General features: G+C 41.1%; 1 protein-coding gene across 1 annotated transcript; it reads left to right on the top strand.

Moving 5' to 3' along the window:
• The first annotated feature begins 3,438 nt into the window (after positions 1–3,438).
• On the top strand, positions 3,439–21,006 carry LOC146496530 (RAS guanyl-releasing protein 1-like). Its single transcript, XM_085143290.1, has 17 exons — positions 3,439–3,745; positions 4,354–4,529; positions 9,985–10,090; positions 11,535–11,597; positions 11,685–11,816; positions 12,515–12,668; positions 12,852–13,025; positions 13,855–13,971; positions 14,078–14,353; positions 14,745–14,825; positions 15,483–15,587; positions 15,738–15,847; positions 16,290–16,434; positions 16,546–16,582; positions 16,971–17,102; positions 19,396–19,700; positions 19,784–21,006. Exons 1-17 carry the CDS (start codon positions 3,612–3,614, stop codon positions 19,916–19,918), a joined length of 2,382 nt encoding a protein of 793 aa, XP_084999416.1. The 5' UTR covers positions 3,439–3,611; the 3' UTR covers positions 19,919–21,006.
• The last annotated feature ends 1,140 nt before the right edge of the window (positions 21,007–22,146 follow it).

Raw genomic sequence — 22,146 nt, 5'->3', positions numbered from 1 at the left:
GAGAAGAACGGCTGCTGCTGCATCATCATCCGTCATCATTTCTGCTACACTGGCAGGGCTAGGGGCCAGGACTCTCCTCTTCGGGTTTTTGGGGGATGTTGCTAATTCCGGGTCCGATAACAGGCAACCCACAAGCAGTAGATGTGCTCGGTGTGAGGTCTCGCAGCAAGCTATCAAATACGGCGCATTTCTCGGCTTTAAAAAAAAACACTATGCGTCGCCAGGTGTTTCATCAGATTTGAGGTGTTACCTCCTTTGACAGTATCACAGTATCAGCTTAAAGCACTTGTTGCAGGCTGCTGAGTTTGCATCTTTTGCTGTGAAGTACAGCCAGACTTTTGACCGCTTCGCCTTGGACATTTTTAATTTGTAGCTCTGCTCTAAAAGAACGTACGTACCTGGACCCGCCTACTATTCTCGGAAACTTAAAATGATTGGCTAGAATCTAAAGTGTATCATTCCATACCAGTTGGTGGCGGTAATGCACCTTTCAGTTGTTTGCCAACTGCCAATAGAAATGTAAGGAAGAAGAAAGTGTATCACAGCTCAGGAAAAAAAGCACCGAAATAAAGCACCGAAATGTGCGCTGCTTTTCGGTCTGGTTACTACCGTTTATGTCAGAACCGGTGCCATCATGGCACCGGATACCGGTACCCATCCCTAGTTATGGGTCGTGCTTACATATTTCCAGCATTTTAAAACAAGGATGACAGAGTGTGGAGGGCAACGAGTGCCAAAATTATTATTATATATTTTTTTATTTAATTAAAATGGGAAATGATTAATTAATTTAATATATAAATAAATGATTACAATTATATTATCATCATTTAAACCACTTGATAAATTATTTAGTACTCTATTTCCATTTTTAATTAATTAATGACCCATTTAATTCACTATTTAACAATTCAGTTGTTAAATTCATTTTTGCACTCGTGACCCTCCATAATCACGAGTTCAGCTCAATTTTCGTCAAATGAGCATAAAAACCTCAACAAAAACAGTTGCTACAGAGGTTGGTGGTCAGACCCAAGTTCAATCAGTCTCCCTGCTGAAGGGAAACAGTGATTTGAAGAAAAGAGCTTGCACAGAAAGTACCGTCTTCTCCTGGATGGTGATTGATGTATTTGTACAAAAGATGCTGAGGCTAATTTCTAGTACCTGCAAAAGGACATCATCCTCTCAGCTGGACAGCAGATGACTCGATATATCCACCAGGGGGTGTCCACAGCTCAACTATTGAGTTAACGGCTGCAGGTCCAAGGTATTTGACTCTTTCTTCCTTGAATGTGACACTCTGTGACATTATTTACACCAGTGACCACTGACTACCAGAATAGCAACATAGCCTACTTGATGTACTGTGTGACTGTCGGTGTCTTAGTTTCTTTAATCATCAAATGTCATTTTCATGTTTCTAAATTTGCACATTCACTTGGAGTGCATGGCAATCAACAGATATACCTAAATTTATCACATATCTGAAACAGTGCAGCTTATCAAAGAAAAGTACCTGGCATGTGTTTAAAAGGCTACCTTTTTCTTTCACATCAGGATCCTTTTTCTGTTTGTTTAAGGTTGGGTGGAGACTCAGAGAGGGGCAGTATTTTCAAGTAATAGAAAATTAGTGTGTGTGTGTGTGTGTTTTATCTCAAGCAGCACATTTCTACAAGTAGCACTGGGATAAGATAGACAGAGAGAGAGTGAGAAGTTTGCTTCAGAAGTGCACTTAGATGCATGGGGGCAAGTTGTAAAGGTAACACCAAGCAGTCCGATAACAGCAGAGACACAAAAAAGGGTGCAGATACACTATCTTATCACAAGCAGCCAGCTGGTCTTTACACATATTCTCATGACTTCACTCTGCCCCATGAGCTCAAACTAACACATGAACCCAAGCTGCTGGTCATCTGTAGATGGCATGCATGTAGTCATCTATTCAAAGGGAGGATATTCCAGTGTGCAGGAAGCAGAAAACCTTTTGACCTGAGTAATCCTGGGTGTGTGAGTGAGAACAATGGACCAGTGTGTTAATTTTCACATTTAAAATATAGCCCAACTAACACACACACACACACAGACACACACACACAGAAAAGTACAAATCAATTTTTTTAAGATTATAGATAATTAGATAATTAGATTAAACCTGCACAGTTAAAATGAATACAGACAAATACATAATAACTGGATTTCAAAACCTTTTATACTCATACCTGCCGTCTGTGGCCAATGGGGGAGGCTCATGTGTTTAAATCCGTTGATATGGAGTTAATAGCGCTTTGATGCCAGTCGAATTCACTCAGTCAAGGGGCATGATTCACATTGCAAGTGACGTTGATAAACACAAAAAAATCTCTTGTCACGAAACAAGCATTACAGAAGGAAACAATAATCATCCACTAAGATGTTTTTAAACTCCCCCTTTTCAGGTTCAGGCGTGCACCTTCCCCTCACAGCCATGCTGACTAAAGGGAACTACGTACAGGGAGTGGAGATAGTAGGTTTAATGACAGAGATGCCTCAGCTTTTCTTACATCACAGTCTTCACAGATGTGTATGCATCCTTCTTTCATGGTGTTCTTTAGTGTAGCATTAAAGCCAGACAGAAAATTCAAATGCAAACCTCCAGAGCTGATTTAGTATGATTTGGATGATCATTTGTTTATCTGTTTATGACAGGGGGGGTAGAACTAGAGGATCAAACTTCTCCATGCTTTCTTCTTACCTTTAACTTGCCAGCTGGCCTGAGTGTAATTTAGAAACCAACTCAGGTACGTCCCATTTCTCACTTGAGGAAAAATATCTCAGAAATGGGCTTCAGTTTAAAATGAATGAGACTATTTTCAATTTAAAACGTGGCCTCTGGAGTAAAATGTGAGCAGCCATAATCCCCCTATCTACGTTTGGATGAAGGTGATGAGACTTCTTAAAGCTCCTGAAAGATTTCAGGAAACATCTTCTTTGGACCACCTACAGCACAATAACACAATCCCTGATTTAAGCTGTAGTGGTAATGGAACCTGCAACCTCTGTTATCTGTTAAAGGAAGATCCACCCTTTCCTGTTCTGCAGAATGAACAAACAACATCTTTTAGTAAACCAAAGGAAGAATCACATTACGCAGTGATTATCCAGAATGTACTCATATTAAAGGGATTTTTTAACCTCTGGATTTATGTGAATATAATGTGAATTGTTATGGAATAGCAAAAAAATGTGAAAATTAAAAAAAATAAAAATAATAGGCTATGTGATCAAGTTCTAAATCATTGTTAGAGTGCCAAAAGAGCGAGATAACAGGAACATGTGCTTTTCATTTTCTTGGATGGAATGACTTCAACGAGCCCCCCCCCCCCCCCCCCCCTCCGCGCGCCGCTTCCGTGATTAAAATCTTCAAGTATAAATCTAGAGCACGACTTTTGACGCAAGTATAATGACTAGTGAAGCGCGGAGTCCACTCCGTGTGAGTGACAAGCCCGACAGCAGCAGCACGGCCGCCCACTCACAGACAGGCTGGGTGAATCTTAATTGTGTAACGTTCATTGACGAGTCAGCACAATGCTTGTGAGACCGCGGAGGCGCACCGAGCCCAGCAGAGCGATGTAATGCTCCCATCGAGGAGGACACAGATGGACAGCCTAGTTCAACCGCTCGTCGCCCAGTACCTCGCAATGGGATGTCAGTCAAAAGAAAACCAAAACGAAAGTATAACATCAGAGGAAAAGGGCAGAGACGAAGCGTAAGTCGGCTCATCTTTTTGTGCTTTTACTGAGGAGTTTCTGGTTGGTTTTCTTTGGTGAAAACGTGGGCACCTGATCGAAGGTATAGGAAGGTTATTCCTACTATCAGCTATTTGTTAATAGTAAATGTGTAATTTTGGCCAAAATGGTGTCAAAAACTGATGCTTTCCACTTGTTATTGCGCACAAGCGTGTTCAAGTTCACCCGCTTCTCTGCGGCCAGACCTGCTACGCTTTAAGCGCTTACATGCGTAAAACTGTTCCATTTGTAAGCTCTTTACTCTGGTCACTCGAGAGTTTTATGTGGATGTCCGCAATCAGCCGGTATTTCCCCAAGTTAAAGGAAGGAAATGAGAACAATGAATAGCAAAACACACCACGGGGGTTTCTTAAGTGTAAATAACACCTTCGAGTTGTGTGACTGTGGGACAAATCCTTTCATGCGTGTGGGCTAATAACCCGTGCTCTCGTAAAATCATGGTTTAAGGAGAGTGCATGTACAGTCATACATGTTAATAGCAAAAGGAGAAAGGCACGCTTTCACTGCAGTTAACCCTCCTGTACCTCCTCCGCCCCTCACTGTTCTTCTTGTGTTGGTGTTTCTCAAGGAGAGTGACTCAAGGATGCACCTCCAGGTCTAGAGTTTCTCCTCCAGGTCGGCCTCACAGGTTCCACAAACCTAGCCCGGCCCATACCCCGCCGAGTAAATCAGTAATGCCTCTGGGACACCTCACCAAGGGCGCAACCTGGGAGGAGCTCATCCAAGCCTGCCTGCAGTCTTTTGGTAAGTTAGCGCTGACCTTCTTGGCTGGTTTGTTTTACAAGGTGAAGTCCTGCAGTGAACAAAAGACTCCAGAGGGTGTTTGTGCTCTGTGGTTGTGTAACAGGTTATGCAGTCCTTCGGATATCAGAAGACATTAAACCTTCAGGTTAAGCGAGATCACAGAATTTTGTAGCTTAATGAGTCTGTTTTTCTCACCACTTTCTCTCACCAGCAACAAGTTTAGGCAGGCCTCTAAAGAAAGAAGGGAGTGCTTCGTGTTGGAAAGTAAAAAAGTGATTTCTTACCAAGGCTGACTTTATTTTTGTTTAGTGTAAGATTTCATGGTTTGAAGATAAAGTCTCTTGTCGGTCTGATTTTGTGCCTTAATGTTGAGGGACACGGTGTTTGAGGCTTGCTAATTTTTTTAGAAATGCTTTTTGCTGCACTCTATTAATTGTGCATTAATATTTCACTGGCTGCATGATATATAGAGGGCGTACTTAAATGAAAGAACAGCACAGCAGTGATTGTGTAGGCTATAGTTGGATCAATCAAGCAGATATCATTGGCTTCATCGAGTTGTCTGGAGTGCTCTTTGAGTTATGGTGATTGCATCTCTGAAGAGACAAGCTTTCAAACGGCCGTTGCCTGGTTACGCAAATGCAGCAAGAGCAGTGGAGAAGTGTTACAATGGACTGCACATAAAATGACATCTCATAACTACATTCATCTGCAGAGATGCAGGTATTAATCAGTCGGCTTCCCGTTGGCAGGATACAGAATCAATGTGAGGGGTTTTAGCCCTATAGACCCCGTACACTTGAAAGTTACACCCTCAGTGTGTGACGGTGTCTCTCTGTCAGGATAATGTGTTATGACTGGGGTTTTCCTTGCACAGCCTCTCCTGATAAAATGCATCACAGTTCTGGTCCTCTTGACTCACATCACAGGGGACCCCTAAGGTCCTCGAGTCCTGCCACCTTTTCAAATGTGAGAGTGCACGTAAGAGCTATTTGAAGGATTACCGGATGGCAGCTTCAAGCCTGGCTGAGCTGAAAGGTCAGATCCCTGAACGGTAGTCCTCAGATGCTGACCAACCTTTGAAATGCAGAGCACTGCGAGGTGTGGATCAATAGCTGTTGACATCATCTTTCTCCTTGGACCACACCGGGCTGTGCCGACCGCTCAGAACACACCCATATTTTTCTTTTCTTTTTTTGTTCTTGCTTTCTTTTTTGTTCATTACAGTACTGCTTGCATTTAATTTGCCTCTTTTTTTGCAAATTTTGCAAAATATTTATAAGCCAATAGAATAAGACGCGCTATATAAGTCGAGAAACAGCGGTGGGGTTTTTTGGCCTGATGGAAAGTCTCAATCTTCACAGCTGTGAAGAAAACAATACTTTGTTTATCGCATAAGAGTATTTTTATTTTTGTATTTATTTACCCATCTACTCCCACATAAACGCAGGTGCAGATGTTTCAGTATTTATTTAATTTTAATGTTTTTGTTGCAATGTATCTACTGCTTGGACACTTCATTAACTAACATCAAATCTCAATTTGTAGCTATGTAACATTAATGGTTATTTAGCCATGACATTTAGCTTTTTTTTTAATTCATTGCAATTGGCTTTCTGTTAAAATGTATTAATGTTGCTTGCTCATGACTTTACATAACTACATATTGCATACAGATCACAACATCTATTTCACATCTTTTGCTGTTAAAACGGTTTAAGTTACTCTTTCATTTTTAAGCTGTTTATATTCAGAGAGCTTTAGCCTTTAGTTTATTACCTCTTAAATCCACTTTTAATTAATCATTTTCTATTTGTTTATATGCAGTTTTTTTTTACTTTACTTTCTCCATCTAAGTAATTTTTTTTTGTTTATTTGTTTGCTTTTTTCCTGCTTGGGAATCACTGTTGTAAAGTACGAATGGAAACAGTGTTGTAGACACAGTTTCACAGAGTCCTAAATATTATGGAAGATTTTGCCCAGAGTACATAGAGATGGCAATCTGACTCGGGTTCTTCTAAAACAAAAGGACTGTCCAATCTGATAGCCTCTGTCAAAACAAGGAAACATGAAGTGCATGTTTGGATCGGCCGATGAATGTCGAAGATAACCTTAAAAGTAGGCCACCGGCCGCATGCCCACTGCAGTGTTTATCATCATTCGCCGGGCAGCAGCTTTCCTAATGTTCCAGTCACTAACAGCCAGTCCGGAGGGGATTTCCTCCCACAGTTAACCCTGCACAGGGAGGGTTAGTGGTTGGAAAGTTGTGAAAAAAGTATGGCGTAATTGTTTGCCTTATGCAGACTCACAGCCTCCTGCTGTGCTTTATTTTACAGTAGGTCTGACTCTGAGTGTTAGTAAGCTAAGAGAGTATTAACTGATAATTTGATTAAAGCAATCTTATTATATCTGTGTTTACCAGAAATGACAAGAAGGAGTGGGAATTGTTCTGTATGCATATGTCTTAACTTAAACTGCACCAAATCTTTGCAACCTGTATCACATGTGTCATTTTATAAGCAGCCCTGTGTTTCACTTGTCTCTTTTACTCTCTTAATGACTTGGAGGGTAAGGTCACTGACATTCTCTGGGTTTAGATGGCAGAGCCTGCGTGTTACAAACACAAACACACCAGATGCAGGATATGAGGGATGGATTAGTCAGCTGCGGCAGCAGTGGCAAGTTGCTTACAGATAACAAAGATTAGAAAACATGTTGCCATGGCGTCCAAGGTATTTCCAAGGTGATATTGTTTAAAAGTGGGTCCTCAGACGCCTGATGTCCTTGATGGTGTAAAGACACTGGCAAAGCTTAAAGGGAAACAGCACGCAGCTTGAGACTTCGCAAATGTTGTTCTTAAGGTTTTCAGCCCATTTTCAGGGACCACAGGGGAAGAAAGACACAAATAGTCTAGAGCTGCTATTAAATTCACTTCCTTTTTACGCAAATTTACGGAACGATACAGTCGTTTTTGAATTTGTGCTGAAGATGAGTGGTTTGTTTGAGTGTGTGGGAAAATCACTTTTTGTGCTCATCTCGTCCGATTTTAAGAGGTCATTGAAAAGAAAATTGTCTTTCTTTTCGCGGTTTCGCGATGTCAGTCATAGCGTGGAGTCAGACGACCAAGATAAGGAAAGGTGGTCTGCATACAAAGAGAGGAAGTCAGATACATGCAAGGAAAAAGGAAGCAAAAAAAAAGGTAGTGAGACAGGCGAGTAGAAGTAAACACAATCAGAGGAAAAGGTAAGCGTTCAACGGAAAGGTAATGGCACGAGAATGTGAGCATAAGTTTAAGCTAACTGTCTCTTGTAAAGTGATGAAAATGTCTATGCTGGATTTATGTTGTACAAAATAAATGAAGAAGGAGGAGGGTATTTCTTTAACATCTATTGATCCATAGACCCTCATTCCACCAACATATCTAGCATGCAAGACTATTGGCTGGGGATAGGGTGGCCAAGCGTCTCATATTATTCTGGACTTTGCAGCATCTTTATCTCTTGTCCAGCATGCTGACATAATGTCCCACATTTTGATTGGCTCCAGTTTGCAAAGTGAACACATATTATAGGAAATGAGGGGCTTATAAAGATGTGTGATGTATGTGTGCATCGCTGCTGAAACTCAAAGATACCACACAGACAAGTAGCTGAAATAACAATTTGCAGTTTTAGCAGATGCTGCAAGAGAAAAAGCGGAAGACGCAAGAGCACAAAGACTGTTACGTGAGTCTATAAACACAAAGTTTCACTTGAGTAAAGTTGTGAAAACCCTGAAATATAATATTTGGTCTTCGCATTATATGAATGCAAAATCTATATAGCTTGCAAAATTTGTGTGTTTATTCTGTTAGTTCACAATATCAAAATTTTTAACTCCGCCCCTCAGCTTGGCCTGCATTTTCCCACATAAATATACATTTTGATCCAGATTTATTTGCTGTAAGCAAGAAACATCATGGCAACATGTTATTCTGTTTGCCTTCAAAACATCATCAGCTATGCGATTAACTTTCTGTGAGAAAACTGTGTGATGGATCTGAAAACCACATTTGAGTTAAACATGATGCGAAACCAAAAGGGGGTTTATCTTAGTACTAGTAGTGGCTTCTGTATTTAAAAAAAATATATATATATATTTTTTCGATACAAAAAAAATGTTCATGCTTTTTTAATTTATCATTTATTAAAATTATAAATATATATCTTAACTCAAACATACAGTTTTTAAATTTAATGTTGCTGAAACAACAAAGGGATAAAATAATAAATCTATCTGATTGAGACATCACTCATCTTTGGAAAAGAGAGTTTATTACAGAGAAATGGCTCTTTCCAAAATAAAAGCTATACTATCCGCTTCTTCTGGGCTATACTCTCAGCAGCATATTAAACATATCAGGTCCCCATAAGGAGAATCATGTGCTAACGGCTGTCAAATGACTCGGGTAAAGTTTGTAGCATGCGTGCTTGTTGTTTTTGTCTGCTTCCACTTGTCTTTGCACTACGATGCTGTCGGAGTAAATGTGCAGTCGTTGTGTTCCCTCTAGTGCTGTCAGCGTTAATCTCGTTAAAATGACATTAACGCCATAACGCGGCAAATCTCCGTTAACGAGCTACCGCGGATCGCCCCGTGCATGGGGCTGGACGGCGTCAACACGTTAACGAGCAAACAGCGCTAACGCACTAGTTCCCACCCATGTAATTGAGCATTGCGTGGCACATCCAACATACTGTTTTACTTTTGTCCATGACGCGCTTACCTTCAGGATCATACTTCACATGAAAACCAAAATAGTTCCAAAGGCCAGATCTGAATGAGGGTGGGGGAGGTTCAATTTGCCATGTTGCAACGAGCTTAGCTTCTGTCTTGCTAGCTTCTGCTGCGCTCAGTGGATCTGCGCTCAACAGTATAGCCTAGGCGGAGTAGTCGAACGCAGATCCACTGAGCGCTCAACACAGACAGAATCGTCAGAAGAAAAGTTGATAAAATAAATTTCAAATTTTGTATTGTTCGATACATATGCGTACCGAACCAAAAGCACTGTATCGAACGGTTCAATATCGATACCAGTATTGTTGCACCCCTAATATATATGTGTGTGTGTGTACGGTGGCCCTGAGAGGCCAAACGGACTGCATATATGCCATCTTTGAGTCATTTGATATTCATTTGATATTCAAAACCCACCAGCCCCCCAAAAAAGCAACAAAAACCATGCCACAAACCCCCATCTGATCTCTGATAATCAATCAACAACAACAAAAAAAGCAGCTCTAATAGTACATTTTAATGATGTGCTCTGGTTGATTATATTTGATGAAAGGCAGGCAGAAGAATTCTCACCACCAGAGCAGGTTTTATCTGAGAGTGTGGCGTGTGTTTTTGTAAACCTCCTCCTCTTTACAGCGGCGACGCCTAACTCGAGCACGTGTGCGTTCGTTTTCTTTTGCAGACGCAAACGGATGTGTAAACGGGAACGGCCACTTGCTGAACATCACCCTGACCATGCACCGTCACCTCATCTCCTCCGGTGATCTGCTGGACAAACTCGTCTCCTTATATCCTTTGCGGAGTGCATCATAAAAGCTTGGGGGGGAATCTGCTGTCACAAGGCAGGGACGTGATTCAAACAAATCAGCGGCCAATTCTGGGCAGAAAATGTAGACCGAGATCAGACCACTTGTTCTGCCGTGTGCTGCTTTCATTTGGTTGTCAACAGCAACACGCAGTCAAGTTCATACTTGGCTCACAATGCAGCCTGTAGCTGTCAGTGTGTAAAATGTGATAGGAAAGTGGCAGTTCGTGTTTGCTCCTCCTGTCAGACATTTTAGATTTTGTACATCAGTTGCTTTCAGTGTGCAACTTTCCTCTATTCTGAGCTGGTGTATTCAATAGCGGGGAGTCTATTACCTTTCTGCATTTTGGTCTCTTTCAGAATGTTTGGTTCAGTGCTTTTTTTTATTTTCTCTGCTTCACACTGAAAAAAACCCATGTTTTTTTAATGCCTTGTGACTTGTGGGGAGGATCTATAATCTCAGCTTTCATTCAGGAAACAGCAGTGGCATCACAAAGCCCCTCAGAGGAGCTTATCAGCCCCACGGTGAGAAAGCCTTGTGGTTTCAGGTGTTAATTACCTCTGTCTCTTTCACATACAAGTTCTCTCCAGCTATATATAAACACAGACCCTCCACTGCCTAAAGAGCCCCCCGCTCGCGCAGACCCACGTCAATGCACGCACGGCCGAATGGCCCTCTCTGCTATTTTTAACCCTCTCGTTCTGTGCCCGAGACCCAAAAGGATGCATCAAATAAATACAGTGTGTGGGTTAGGATCAGGGAAGAGGCACAGGGGGCCATTAACAGTCTTCATCACAGTCTGGCCTTGGAATTGCGTGGGCACTTCTTCTGCTCCTATGACGCAATTAGCCTTTTTATGTGCTTCACCGCAATCTCGTTCCTGCCAGCGCAGAGCTATACTGTCGGTTGGATATAAATTCACAGGGCGGTGTTTTTCTGAGCAACATGTGCTAAAAGGAAAGCAGAGTGACCTCCGGAATGAATAATAGCCTTTCGAGCTGACAGCAGTGTTTAAACTGCCGCACGCTTAAAGATCCGTCGCAAAACAGTTTTTCTACAATATACGAGGCACCGATTCTGCGGTTTCTTTGTACATTTTGTTGTTCTCTTACCTCTGTAAGCCGGAATGATTCATTCCGTGATGCTCATCGGGAGTTTTGCTTCATGCAGTTGCCTCCTCCCACATTAACAAATGTCACCTGTGTTTGCCTTTTCAGTTTAGCTGCTGTAGTTTTTTTTTTATTAATGAGTTTGTTTGCTGGAAAGAAGTTGCACAGTCACATCAACCATATGTTCAATATTTACTCCAGAAAAAAAAAGTCTAGAATAACTTGCTGGCAAGACAAGCAGCAGTGAATCCAAGCTTTAACTTTCATATTCATCAGGTTTATGCTCATGTCACTTGCTCCTTAACTGAAGTCCTCACATTTAAAACGGCAGTAGACAGCGAGCAGCCAGCAGAGTGCCAGAGGATATGCTACCTCATCAGGTCAGTCCCACAAATACACCGACTCAGAGTTCAATTTGGCTTGTTTTTACATCTCATTCACACTGGTATCATTCTTTACTCTTACAGGCACTGGATCCAGGAATTCTGGATGATGTTCCGGTTGCACCACAGCTTGTCAGACAGCCTGGATGAGTTTCGGGATCTGATCCGAGAGCACGGACAGGAGCGACTTTGCTCTCTCCTAGAGACCAAGTGGATGTAAGTGTTAATCTCCGGCCAGCTGGCCAACTGAGACATTAGGTCTACAGAACTCTCAGTTTCTTGTTGCAGTCATAAAAGTACTGAAATCAGTCATGATCAAGAATAGAGACTCTCACTATGAAGACCCGTAGTAAGCATGCTAAATCGTCCATTTTTTATTGTTGTTGTTGTTGTTTTTTATCATTTAGGTTGCTGTGATGAAACTGGACTGCACAGTTTTAAGTTAAATACTCAGATTGATGCTGCAGCTAACTATAATTATATTTAGAGAATAATCTGCCAATTAATAATTAGTGATGCAAAGAGTTGTTTTACATATATAATGTGAGAAATATCAATTTCACGCATATCACATGCTTTATTGTGTCTGATCAACAGCCCAATACTAAAGCAGCAACATTATTAAAAGTGGTAGATACTTACATTTGTTAAGCTAAAATCATTGAACTGTAGAATTAAAAGATTAAAACTGGAACAAACTGATTCAATCATATCCAAACTGCACGTTTTATAGCTGCACCATTTTTCTCTCCAGGAAGTGACCGCAAATAAATGTAATGAAACGCTCTGTGGGAGACTTCCATGAGTCAACAAAAAACAAAAAAATCCATTTGCAGCATTTCAGTTTATGAAGTTTTGCTGCTACATAACCTTTCTTCTGATGCAGTCACGTTTTGTTTCGTTGTGTGCTCCAGAACGGAACGAGACTGGTCGTGGAAAGCCAGCCAGAAGATTAAAGCTAACAGCAGTAAAAAGAGGAAGGTGTCGCTCCTTTTTGACCACCTGGAGCCCATTGAGTTGGCCGAGCATCTCACATACCTTGAATTTAAATCCTTCTGCAGAATATCAGTGAGTATAAACACACGCTAACTTAAAAGAACATTCAAGCGCACCTGTTTGTAGCTTATCATTAACACTCTGTTTTTTTTTAAATTACATTTACTAAGAACCATTAAGTGTTTCCTCCTGACAGGAAATGCTTTGCAGTTTCCGTGCAGCGGTTTATGCTCCTGTCTCTGCTCTCTTTGCCAGTTTGTAGACTATCAGAATTACATCCGCAGCTGCTGCATGAAGGACATCCCCGTGATGGAGCGTTCCATTGCGCTGTGTAACGGTGTCTCCCAGTGGGTTCAGCTGATGGTGCTAAGCCGGCCAACCGCTCAGCTGAGAGCTGAGGTTTTCACTAAGTTTATCCACGTTGCACAGGTAGTGGTTAAATCAACCCCCACTTCCACTACACATATACTTTCTGTGCTTACATTTCCTCTTCGCTTAAATCTATGTGCGGTTGTTCCAGCACCTTATCTAACTAGTGTTAATGTGACTTTTTGTCTCACTCTGAAAGCCTCTCACATGTTAGTAATTGTGTAACGCATATTCAGAGAGCTTGTAGTGATTCTCAGGAGCTGTGCTGCAGGCTTTTAGAGTATCCAAATATCTTACCGATAGAAAAATATTATCTGAATGCAAGCTAATGAAGTCACCAAGTGGAACACTCTTAAACAATGAGGACTTTGTAGGAGAAGAAAAGCAGGAAATGACTCGTGAGTGTAGTCTCTGATCAGAGCTGTCTTGTTAAAACCACTCCAACGTGAAGCTGTGTGCAGCCTGCTGAGAAGTGATACACTGGCTTTGGGGAGCCGTTAGGCAGGCTTGTACTCTGGAGGACCTCTTGCAACACTAATGCACCAGTCTGCTGCTGCTCACTGCTGTCAACCTCAAAACCCACGGGTGTGGAAACGAATTTCACACCATAATGCTCCAGTGACAGCAAGAACTGGAGAATTTATAAAAAAAAAAAAAAAAAAAAAAGTATAAAAAATAAGAGAGGGAAAAGCATTTCCAAAAAAAGAGCGAACCATCAGAGTGCAGTAAGAAAAAGCCAACGATATAAGTGGCTTATGTAATGCCACTGTTGCGGATTATATAACCAAGGCTACCTGAAACAAGTTTAATTGCGCGTTTATAAGTGTGTGTGTGTGTGTGTGTGTGTGCATGAATGGACTGACGTGTGTTTCTTGTGCGCGTCCGCCAGAGTCTGCACCTTATGCACAACTACAACACACTAATGGCGGTGGTGGGAGGCCTATGTCACAGCTCAATCTCCAGACTGAAAGACACCACGTCGCACGTACCGAGTGAAGTCACTAAGGTAAAGGGTAACTGGCAACGCAATGTCCAGTTCATTTAGAGTCAAGGATCAAAATACTGGAGAAAAATAACTGTAGCATGATGATAAAAACTATTTCATTCCCCAGGTACTAAACGAGATGACAGACCTGCTGTCCTCTTGCAGAAACTATGACAACTACAGACAAGCTTACAACAAGTGTACAGGTTTTAAAATCCCCATCCTGGGTGTCCACCTCAAAGACCTGATCTCAGTCAATGAGGCCATGTCGGATTATGTCGAGGACAACAAGGTGAACGTCCAGAAGCTCCAGGCCCTGTACAACCACATCAACGAGCTGATCCAACTCCAGCAGATCCCACCCAGGCTGGATGCCAACAAGGATCTGGTTCACCTGTTGACGGTAGCGAACTGCTCGCGGCAACTTCATTTGAAATTGTTATGCAGCTTCATGTGATTCAGCAAGTAGCGCTGAACACATACAAAGATGCAAATGAGTGCAGCATGTGGATTGTCTTTTTCTCGTGTGGGTGTGATTAGAGTCTATGATCTATGAGTGTGTGGGTGACAAGCTGAATGTGAATGAGAGTGAGTTCAGATTGCTGTATTGTTGTATTATCTGAGTGCAGTGTGCTAATCCTACTTGAACGACAGCATGCCCGTGAAGAGATAATAATTACCCCGCAACCTGAATTCACCTTCACCAAAACATGTTTCAAGGAGAAATCTAGAGACCTTTTTCTCATTCTGTTTACCTTCCATGCAGCAATAAGTGGCTTTTTAATGTCTTGCAGCTATCCTTGGATCTTTACTACACTGAGGATGAGATTTATGAACTGTCGTATGCACGGGAACCCAAGAACTGCAAAGCACCTGTGAGTGATGGCAACAGACACTATTTAAGTAAACATTTGTTTACCAGCTGGAAAAATTCAGCATATCAACAAACTAATAGATTGTCTTGGGAAGCAGGATTATTCACTCTCTTTCTTTAGAGAGAGCAGCTGTTTATCTTGGCCTAATGCAAAGAGACAGAAACAGCAAGCCTTTCACCTCTTTGGCACCTGAGATTGGTTAAGCAAAAGTGTAATGATGCTTAACGGAAGCAAAGGCTTATTTGCTTTCTCTCAGAGATGAGAATATAGATTTCACTGTCTCTTGTGTGTGCTAAAAATGAAGCAATTACTTAGTCTGAAGACTGAAAATAAGAAAGTGCCTAGCCTGACATCTAGCCTGACATCCGTGCAACATTGTTGAAAGTGAATTTTTATGCTTTTGTTAAACTGACTAACTTAAGTGCAGTAATTAGCCTGTAATGTCTTGGTTGTTTCACCCATACACTCAGAAAAAGAGAATTTGCCCTCATAATCGTACCTACGTAACAGATTTAAATGGAGTTAAATTGCTTAAAGTTGTCGTCATTTGTGCCTTATTTTATGGAGTGTATGATAACTGAAACTCCTTTGGTCAGATGTTATTTTGCATATCTCCTGAGACTAATTTTTAATGACTGTTTCCTTTTTTTAAATCAGCCAGCCACACCTTCTAGACCTCCCGTGTTTGTGGACTGGGCATCAGGAGTGGCTCCTAAACCCGATCCTCGAACCATCAGCAAACACGTGCAAAGAATGGTCGATGTAAGTGCTTCCCTTTTTCAAGCCTCCACAGTTTTCAAGCCTCCTTATTTCAACTATTCTCTCGCATGATGCCATCCTGACAGCCTGCCTTCCCCGCTATTGTTCGCTAACAACTGAGCAACAATGCTTTTTATTTGTTGTCATTCGCAGTCCGTGTTCAAGAACTACGACCACGACGAGAACGGCTTCATTAATCAGGAGGACTTTGAGAAAATCGCTGCTAGCTTTCCGTTTTCCTTCTGTGTCATGGACAAAGAGAAGTGAGTCTCTTGACAGGTCATGTATTCGCTCAGAGGTTATTTATGACTTCAGGGGAGAGGAAGCAAAAGTGGCATTTGTAGATGTGTAGTGGCGAGCTTAGCAACCGGAAACATAAAATAGCTGCGGAATTAACCACGAAGCTGCCGCTAAATGTGTACATGAAAACAAGCACAACTGATAGGCAACCGGTGCTGTAAAAAAAGTTGTCACTAAGTGGTCTATGTTTTTTTTACAACCACTGGGCAGATGAGTGGGTGTAGCCATCTATAAATATGGAGAGACATTAATGAAAAATTTAAAAAAAACCTACAAAAATAACATGTAAATTATTACTATTAATAGATTTTTAGTATATCAGGTTCTTTTGCAATCATCCTGTATCTCAACTCTGTTTCCTCTTTTAAACATCAGCTTACAATATATGTGTGGTGGTTTTTTCAGGGAAGGCCAAGTCAGCAGAGAGGAGATCACAGCTTATTTTTTGCGGGCCAGTGTCATCTGCTCCAAGCTGGGCCTTGGCTTTGTCCACAACTTCCAGGAGACCACTTACATGAAACCCACCTTTTGTGACAACTGCTCAGGATTTGTAAGGAAACACAAACCTCTTTGGTGCTGTTTTCTAAAAAAAAATGTCATTTGGGTTTTGCTCTTTTATGTTTACTCACATAAATGTTGTTCTCTCTCTTTTCGCTCACAGTTATGGGGTGTCATCAAGCAAGGCTACAGATGCAAAGGTGAATATGGTGCTCTCACTCGTGTAACTTTGGTATCTCTGGCCAAATGTCAGTTAACTCAAATACTTGGAGAGATACACTCTGTCTTGTGGGGAGCAGGTGAAATGGAGTGTGGTTTTTCGTTGCGTTGCATGTTGCTAGTTGAACCTTGCAGCACATGACAGAAAGAGACTGCACTGAGAACCACAATTTTCTTCCCCCTCCCCCGTCCTTCTAAAGATCTGAGAACTATTTGTTTGCTTGACAGTAAGCATGCAAAAACAAGAGTCTGAGAGTTGCATTTGCAGAACAGATAGTGTTCAAAGAGAAGTGAGAAGTCAGTTTATTGAAGCTAGATCAACTTCGGTTCCTGTTGTGACATGTCGTGCATTCTTTTGGGCCTGCACAGACTGCGGGATGAACTGCCACAAGCTGTGCAAGGACCAGGTGGCGTTTGAGTGCAAGAAGAACACCAAAGTGACCAACGCCACTGACAGTCCGACCCCGAGCTCCACGCCGGTCACCACAGGCACTTCAGAGGGTGGGTTGTGTTGATGGGGTACACCCGCATTCAGTACTGTTAATCACACCATGCTTTTCTTGCACATGTTACCGCACAATCTCACCTCAAATATGTAGACAATAACAAATATCCGGCATGGAGTAATCACAAATTTTCTGTATCATGTGCCATCTTCTGGCGGAAAGTTTTTAAGCCACTTGTTCATTGGTGAGACAGTTTTTGTTTCCTGTAATCACTGCCTCCGACACTGCACAGAAAATAAAGTTGTTTTTTTTCTCATCTGTGCCAAAAAGAGTTTGCAATGGCTGTAAGAAAAAACAATTCTTGAACGCAAGGTCAGGTCTGCTGTGAGGGTGATTTCCCTCCATCTATCGCTAGGAACAGTTTCACTTACAGTAAAACTCAAGCTGCCCACCTGCTTTAAAAATGCTTCTATATTCGGAGCAGAAAAACTTTTGTTTTTGCTTATTATAGGCTGACTAACTAAGAGACTCAGGCTCTTTCAAAATTAGTCTTTCTGACGTACTGTTTTGTCATATGGCGTGATAACTGAACTGAGCCATTTTCTTTAAGGATCGCTGATTGATCTTTAGGCATAAAAGTTACTTTAAAGAGGAGCTTTTTAGTTAATAACATGAAATAAAAGAAACCAAAGAATGTTTTAAACTATGAGGGTAATCAAAGTTATATTTCAAAATATGTCCAAATCTACTACAATTATTTATAATATTACGAGGATGAAGATCCATTTTACTGTAGTTCAAATGGTAAATGGGCGATCTTCTACTCTACTTGCACGCTCAAAGCACTTTGTAAAACATGCCTCATTCAACTATTCACACCCATTCATTCTACGCCTTTTCTAGTGCTTTATATCTAGCATTCACATGCATTCACATGCATTCACATGCATTCACATTCTAAAGAACGCATCGTAGAGCAACTTGGGGTTCAGGATCGTATTCAGGGATACTTTGGTATGCAGACTGGAGCAGCCAGAGATCAAACCTCCAACCTTCCAATTAGTAGATGACCTGCTCTAACTCCTGAGCTACAGCCACCACATAATTGGTAATATACACTCTCTGGCCACTTTATAAGGTACACTAGCAGTTCCCACTAGTGGTTTGGCCTTTTTATTGCATAGATTCAACTAGGTGCTAGAAACTTTGCTCAGAGGTTTAGGTCCATTATTTGCATGATAGTGTCACACAGCTGCTGCAGATGTGTCGGTTTCATATACATCATGCAAAGCTCCCATTGAGCCACATTGCAGTAGGGGCTTTATGGGACCTTTGGGCAGCAGAAGACCGCCCCTTTTATGCCCATCTGCTTGTATTTGTATGCAGAAGAGCACATGTTTTGCATTTAAAACATATTTGTGATAAATGAACAGGTGTGCCTAGTAACGTGGCAAGTGAGACAAATCTCTGTTTAATATTATGAACAAGACAGTGTCTGGAACAATGAATACCAATATTAAAGTCAATATGTGGTCTGAAAGTAAGTTTAGAGTCTGTGCAATGTAAATATTTTTCTGCTTTTTGAAGGAGAAAGTATTCAGGCTATGGCAAAAGATTTTAGTTAAAGGTTTGTCTTTACGCTAAAGAGCATAGAGTACATTTTTGACCTACTAAACAATAATTTGTTAGCTGAGAACCAGGTTTGAAGAGTTTTAAAGTCAAAGTGCAGAACGGTTGAGGTTGTAAAACAGATGTCTTTGATGTATAGACAATAGTGTCATCTGCGTAAAGTTGCGTAGAGTAATTAGTTGAATAGAATACAAAAAGAAGGGGTGCTAGGATAGAAACTAGCAGCACCCCTTGCTGCTGAGTAATCAGATCCGATTTGCACCCACTTAAAAACTGCACGCTGCTTTCTGTTGCACAAATAGGACTTAAACCACATCAATGCCTGTTGGGAAAGAACAATAGCATGGAAATTGTCAGTGAGAAGATGCTGATGAACCAAGTCAAACGCATTGGTAAGCTTTGTAAGACGACCGTGATCAGCAAAAAGGAATCATTAGACAATTTTAGCCCTTTAATTTTAGTTGTATCATATTTCATACATGAGCTTTTGAGATCTCTACATCATCAACGTGATTTATATATTTTTTTTTTTTTTTGAAAAATGTGTTGTATACAATCAGACACAAGCAGTGCTACTGTGAGCAATAAATTGCACAAAAATGTTGGATGTAGCTCATGGTTCAGGCTTTACAGGGCTAAGAGAACAATAGCTGTTTCTGTCTGTTAATGTGCATTTTGAAATTAACAGAAATAATTACTAATCGTGTCCCTCTGCCCAGGTTCAGAAGAATGTCCTTTCCCCTACCCTCCGGATGACAGGAGAGACTGGAGCCCGGACTCCCCAGTCACTTCCAGTTCGAGGCCTAGGAGAGTCCATAGCCATACCCAGACAGATGGACCTGAAGTATCGCCCACCTCAGCTTCTCTCTTAGTCCCAGCAACACCCACCCTCACCTCATGTCCCAGCCCAATACCCCAAAGAAAACAGCGATACTGTGCCAAATGGGAAAACAGAGCTTCTGTTGTGCAAAAGCCTAAAGAGCCAGAGGAGGAGAGCAAACCTACCTACGAAACTCTGGAACTGGTGAGTATCACACTATGAATTATACTCCACTTTTATGCACCATATCGCCCATTTGTTATTTTAATATAAGGTTTCTTTAACAGGAGAACCAGAAGCTCCGTAAAGCTAATGAGACACTACGTAAGAAACTAAAAGAGGCAGAGCGGGAGGTGGAGATACTAAAGACATTGCTGAAGAGGCACGCTCTCCACCCAGTGGAGGAGGACTCCTCCTCTTAGACTTATACATACACTGATGCTTCAGCAAGGGGACTGGTGCTGCCTCCGTGTGGCAGCAGGTATGAATCCTGATTTGATCATGAACAGTGCAAGTATTTTATCAGTATAATGAGATGAAGATAACATGATATAAAGGGGAATACGCTGCACAAGTTGTTTTTATCAAGGAAGGAAAATCTGTGTGTCACCAATAATAAGGTTAATGAATTTCTTTAAAGATGGTGGATTTTATAAAGCTAAATACGGTGCAATTTAACTTGTTGTTTTTTTTTTAATGCACATTTATCCAAATTACTTTTTAGTGGGAAGATGGTTTAAAAAAAGGCTTTTTTAAATTGCAAATCTGAAGTAAACAGGACAAGCCCCTTTAATGTTTTCAGCAGCATAGAAAGGTGACAATCAGTAGCTTGAGCATTACTTAATTTATTTAGCTAGTGTGCAAACACAAGGCATCATTGAATGAAGGAATTCAGTATTTTTAAAGGGAGGAAAAAGACATTTGCAGAATGTGTTTGATCAATTCTTGATCAGTTAATGAGCTTAGCTATTTATGTTAAACATAAAATGGAAATCAGAGGCTGCAGTAAAATGTGTGAGCGGCGGAAAAGGTCATCAAAAAGTGCATGTCGTTACTAGCAATGACAGGAACCCACTGAGCTTAGAGCAGCAGAATGAAAGTTGGGGGAGAGCTCACATGTACAGATTGCTTTGTATTGTTTTCACTGCTCATTTCAATGCACAACATGCTTCTGTCGATATTTATTGTGTGAAACACTACACACTTCATATGAACAGTGAGATATCGGAACATTTTGTACAGTATAGTGGTACTTTCATGGAGTTATTTATGCTTATGTTGGCTTCATATTGATACTTAAAAAATGGCTGGTGCAGCCATGCTATTTTGATGTAGTGTGGCCCATTGTGTGAGTGTTGTACTGTGAGCTGAGATATGTGTTTGTGATGTACATGTAATGTATTGTAAATACAACGTATACACTGTGCCATTGTACTCATGTCGAGGTTCATCCTATTTCTCAGTATTGTTCTCTTATTGTTCTAATAAATAATTCATATTCTATAGTAAACATTTTCCTGTGTTACTCAGTGTGACCACCGGGAGTCACCAAAGCGTCACCATAAGAAGGTTTTCAGATTCATTTTAGTGATTGCTGGTTTTCAGTTTCTAAACATAGAGGTATTCTGTGAATGCTCGAGTTAGCTGTTGTATGTCTATTTCGAAGAATGTGCCCTGCAAATTGAAATGAGTGGTAGTCAAATTCAATAACATCCTTTTTAATGCTAGGTTTAAAATATATCGTTTTTGACAACATCCACTACTAGTTAAAATAAATAGCACATCTCCAACACATTGTTTTGCAAGAATCCACAGACTTGTGCTGAAACATAAACCGTTAACGACAGCATGCATCACCCCGTCTGCCAACTGTGCCAATCTGGTCTGTCCCTAGAGCTTTGCTGCAGGTAATGAGTCTGACTCCACAGTACATGTTGGCCTGTAGATAATGAGAGGGCAACTGTCTGCTGTTGCAGGAGGAAGGACTCAAACGAAGGACCTAATAATTCTCTCTTTTTGTCACTGCTCACTGCAAACAGCAGGTGATTTATACACTACTTTATTCCCAGTGCTGTGATTCAGCATGTCTATATTTCTATAGCTGTATTCCATCAGATAAAGAAGGCCGCTGTCTGAAAGTATAAAGCATTTCCACATATATTGCATCTGTATTGTTGCCTGGACCAGGATAGCCTCTTAGGCACAGCAGCAGCTCCCAAGCCTAGCCTTGTGGTGACAGCTAATTTACTTTTATTTGAATGTGACATCCAGCTGCTGGGGAGTAGCTCCTCGAGTCTACCAGGCTCCATGCACACTAATGCTGAATAATTTCCAATACCATGGCTGGCTGAGAGAAAGTGACAGAAAGAACACGTGTTAAACTTGAGAGAAAATGTCATCTCAAAGGCTGCTTTTTTTCAATCAAGGCTGTGATAAAAGCTCGAGAGGAGAAATGTCTTTACGCCGGTGTGCTAAAGTAGTCGTCAAAAAGATAAATATATCAGACACAAATCCATTTACAAACCCAACAGAGACTGTAAACATAACACATTGTGGTGCATTTAAGTCTGAAAGAGACCACAAGACACATGTAGGCTAAGTGATACAGAGTATGACATCCTTCTCCGTACACTAAGATCAAAATATGACC

This window comes from Neolamprologus multifasciatus, chromosome 19 (assembly GCF_963576455.1).
Source record: "Neolamprologus multifasciatus chromosome 19, fNeoMul1.2, whole genome shotgun sequence".
In the NCBI taxonomy this organism is placed as follows: Eukaryota; Metazoa; Chordata; class Actinopteri; order Cichliformes; family Cichlidae; genus Neolamprologus; species Neolamprologus multifasciatus.
This window is presented reverse-complemented; position numbering and strand designations above follow the sequence as displayed.

Bases quoted from the DNA above. Each gene is read 5' to 3' on its own strand.
- LOC146496530 (XM_085143290.1), top strand. From the start codon at position 3,612: ATGCTCCCATCGAGGAGGACACAGATGGACAGCCTAGTTCAACCGCTC. The intron at 11,598-11,684 runs GTCAGTCCCACA...TTACTCTTACAG, and splicing joins AGGATATGCTACCTCATCAG to GCACTGGATCCAGGAATTCT. The intron at 19,701-19,783 runs GTGAGTATCACA...TTTCTTTAACAG, and splicing joins CCTACGAAACTCTGGAACTG to GAGAACCAGAAGCTCCGTAA.